At 33.9% G+C, this 3,443-nt stretch overlaps 1 protein-coding gene across 1 annotated transcript in view; it reads left to right on the plus strand.

The window, feature by feature from the left end:
* Positions 1–3,365, plus strand: part of LOC106684117 (uncharacterized) — a 16,233-nt gene extending 12,868 nt beyond the window's left edge. Inside the window, exon 6 of the mRNA XM_014426008.2 lies at positions 2,601–3,365. Coding sequence (XP_014281494.1) covers positions 2,601–3,006 — 406 coding nt within the window. The 3' untranslated portion in view covers positions 3,007–3,365. The remainder of the gene's footprint in view (positions 1–2,600) is intronic.
* Positions 3,366–3,443: the final 78 nt, after the last annotated feature.

Here is a 3,443-nt window from a genome sequence, read left to right on the forward strand (position 1 = left end):
TCACGTGACCAGTGGTTAAGGTAGGGTCGAGGCTCAAAGGTTAAGGTCACGGGAGTGGTTAAGGTTATGTCGAACTAAATTTAAATCTCCCGCCATGGGGTCACGTAACCAAATACTAGCCTCCCATTGGCTGCCTAATGATCACGTGACAGGCCACGTGAGTGTTTAAGGGTAGGTCTAAGTAAAAATTTAAACCCCCCCCCCTCATAAGTTACGTGACCAGTGGTTAAGGTAGGTTCGAGGCTAGGGTTCAAAGTCCAAGTTCACGCGAGTGGTTAAGGCTGGTTCGAGGCTAGGGGTAAAAGGTCAATTTGACTCATTGACACTGTCCCAGAACCGGCTTATTATCCCTACTGTGAGTCCTAGCGTGGTACCACCACAGGTTCTGACGATACGATTAAAGGAGTAGGAAAGAGGAGGTGGCCATCAGGAACTGCCGCTAAATAAGACGCATCAGTTCGTAAAAAAAATATTTGAAAGAATATACTGAATCTATAAGTGCTTATTTGCTATGTCGCAAGAGGGAACCAGTTCATCAGCAGCTCTAGAGTAATGATTCTTTTAAGAATGTAAAGACTCGGCCTGTAAGAAATTACTTTACTGTGAATTATTAAAAAAAAAATATATATATATATAAAACAATAATAAATCAATATGATACAGTATTTGAACAAGGATGGGTGGTGCTCTCTGTTGGGAAGCAATGAAGATATTAGTTCCGGCGGTCTCTCATAGGTAGCATCGTTATTGCGTCATACGATAAATCAAGCGGTTAAACTCAGATTCTGACCACATCATTTTTAAACTCGGTATCCGTAGCCCAATTATATTATAGATTATGTAACAAACAAAATTAATTATATTCAGGTTTCTTAAACTTTACCAAAGAGATCAGATACAATATCCACGTTTACTGATAGATGTACTCACTTGGGAATGACACAGATCAACCTATTACCAGTCACATTGAACCGGTGAGACCAATGATCTAATTGTGTCGAAGTGGTGTTAGAATGTTGCCTCTTCTTACCTCAGAGAGCAATTATTGGATTGTAGTGAATAGGAGCAGTTGTAGCAGTTGAGTATAACCATGAGTACTTATAATAAATATTGTTTAAAACGTTTAGGAATGAACAATTATTTAACTATCCTAAGGCAATTTGAAGATAGGGAGTACATATAAAGTGTTTAAGAATTACTTTCTCAAAATGCTACCGATCTATTCACTGTCGCTGAAAGGTAATTAAATATTCTATAAAAAAAAATCCGGCGCGTGCGCACATAGCTTACCAACAACATACGTAACTTACCAACAACATACATAGCTTACCAACAACATACATGACATACCAACAACACAAATAACTTACCAACAACGTACATAATTTACCAACAACATACAAAACTTATCAACAACATGCATCACTTACCAACAACATACATAGCTTACCAACAACAAACTTAACTTACTAACAATATATATAGCTTACCAACGACATACAGAACTTACCAACAACATACATAACATACCAACAACATAATTAACTTACCAACAACATACATAATTTACCAACAACATACACAGCTTACCAACAACGTACATGATTTACATACAAATTTAAAAATATATATAACGAAACCATTTTCACATAGATTTATAGGAAAATTGAAAGGCCGTCTCCAGCTTAGAGATAAGAAAAACTATAAAGAAAATTTAGAGAAGAGCAGAAAATAATACGCATGAATACTGGAATAGTTCTAATTAATTCTGTCTTTTTAAAAAGCATTTCATATCATTTATATTCTGCGTTTTCTAAAATAAGTTCAGAACTGGCCAAGGAAATTTAGCGAAAAAATATTTCAAGAAACAAACCTACTTTTGAAAAACCACAATTTGTACACTAACTTTCGTTGGTATTGGACGAAATATTTTTTTAAAATAAATAATTTAATTTCTATCCATTTTAGTCTCAAAACCTTTTATCTTTCTTACAAGCCCGACGTTTCGGCCAATTTTATAATTTCAAAATTTTATTAAGTAGATTGTCCCTGAAGATGGCCGGATTGGCCGAAACGTCGGGCTTGTAAGAAAAATAAAACCGTTTGAGACTAAAATGGATAGAAATTAAATTATTTATTTTTAAAAAAAATTATCAGCCTCAAGAAAGTGTTAAGATTATAAATGAAATATTTTGTTGAGTAGTTTAGAATAAAATTATACCAAGCTGTAAAAACTCACTTTCTCCCAATGCCAAAATAAAGTCCTTAAGATAAAGCCTATGGCTCACAAATTACGGTGAATTAGTTTACAGCTATTTGAGCGTTAGAATCACACTCATTAACATGATTAGACAAAGTTCATTTTTGATGTTGAGGCAATGGTTTGTGGTTTATTTGATGGATTGGCTATTTGTCGAAGGATTTGATGCGTTTGATATTCGAAAATTTAGGAAAAATCCCTCACAGGTCAAGCCTAGAGAGGTGAGAGTTTCTTTTGAGAAATTTATATTACTGGTCAAATTTTGGTTGATTTTTTTTTTAATTTAAGCCTGAGATGTTGATTCCATGATCATTTTATAATAATTTCTCCTTCTTTTCAGGTTCGTAGACTTTCAGTTTCCTCATTACAACTCCCCGTGTATAGACGTCACGTACTTCATGTATTCAAGCATCAAATCAAGCATTCGACGCCAAAACTTCAAAAGCCTAATAGAACTTTACCACGAATCCCTAACCAGTTCCTTGGACAGGTTTGGCTACAAAGGACCTAAGCCAAGTCTAGAAGACATCAACAGCACCATGGAACGTCTGAGGTTCTTTGGGTTGAGCTTCTTTACGGGTTGTACCCCATGTGTCCTCACCGTAAGAACAGACGCCTTGGATTTAGACAAGATCTTTAAAACCAATGGCGAAGAAGGGATTAATATAAGTATATATTATGAAGAAGGAATTATAGATAAGATAGGAGAGGATATAAAAAATCTTGTAAAAATTATTGATAGTTGATTTAGAATACATTCTAATATTAAATGGTAAAACTGTAAGCCAGTTATGTGAAGATAATATATACCAAAGAATTATCGAGTGTGAAGTAGCAACATAACGTATCAAGTATTGGTAATATCAATTATGTAATGTGATGATAACAGGAGTTGAAACATTCGCATACGGAGTAAGTATTTCGTCAAATAAATTGCTTATTCAAGCAAGTTGGATATTTTCTCTTCTTTCAACTACTTCCATTACTTTTTTGTAATAGCATCTTTCTTATTTATTTTTTTTTTTTTAAAGAAGATAGTTGACCAAATGATGTAGATTGTAGGAAGATAGTCTGGGTGACGGTCAATAAAGATACCAAAATAGTAAACATTAAAATACATATACAGAGAAAATATGTAATACACACACACATATATATATATATATACATATATATATATATA

The sequence above is a fragment of the Halyomorpha halys genome, unplaced genomic scaffold, assembly GCF_000696795.3.
Source record: "Halyomorpha halys isolate HHAL.00 unplaced genomic scaffold, Hhal_1.1 Scaffold544.1, whole genome shotgun sequence".
Classification (NCBI taxonomy): Eukaryota; Metazoa; Arthropoda; class Insecta; order Hemiptera; family Pentatomidae; genus Halyomorpha; species Halyomorpha halys.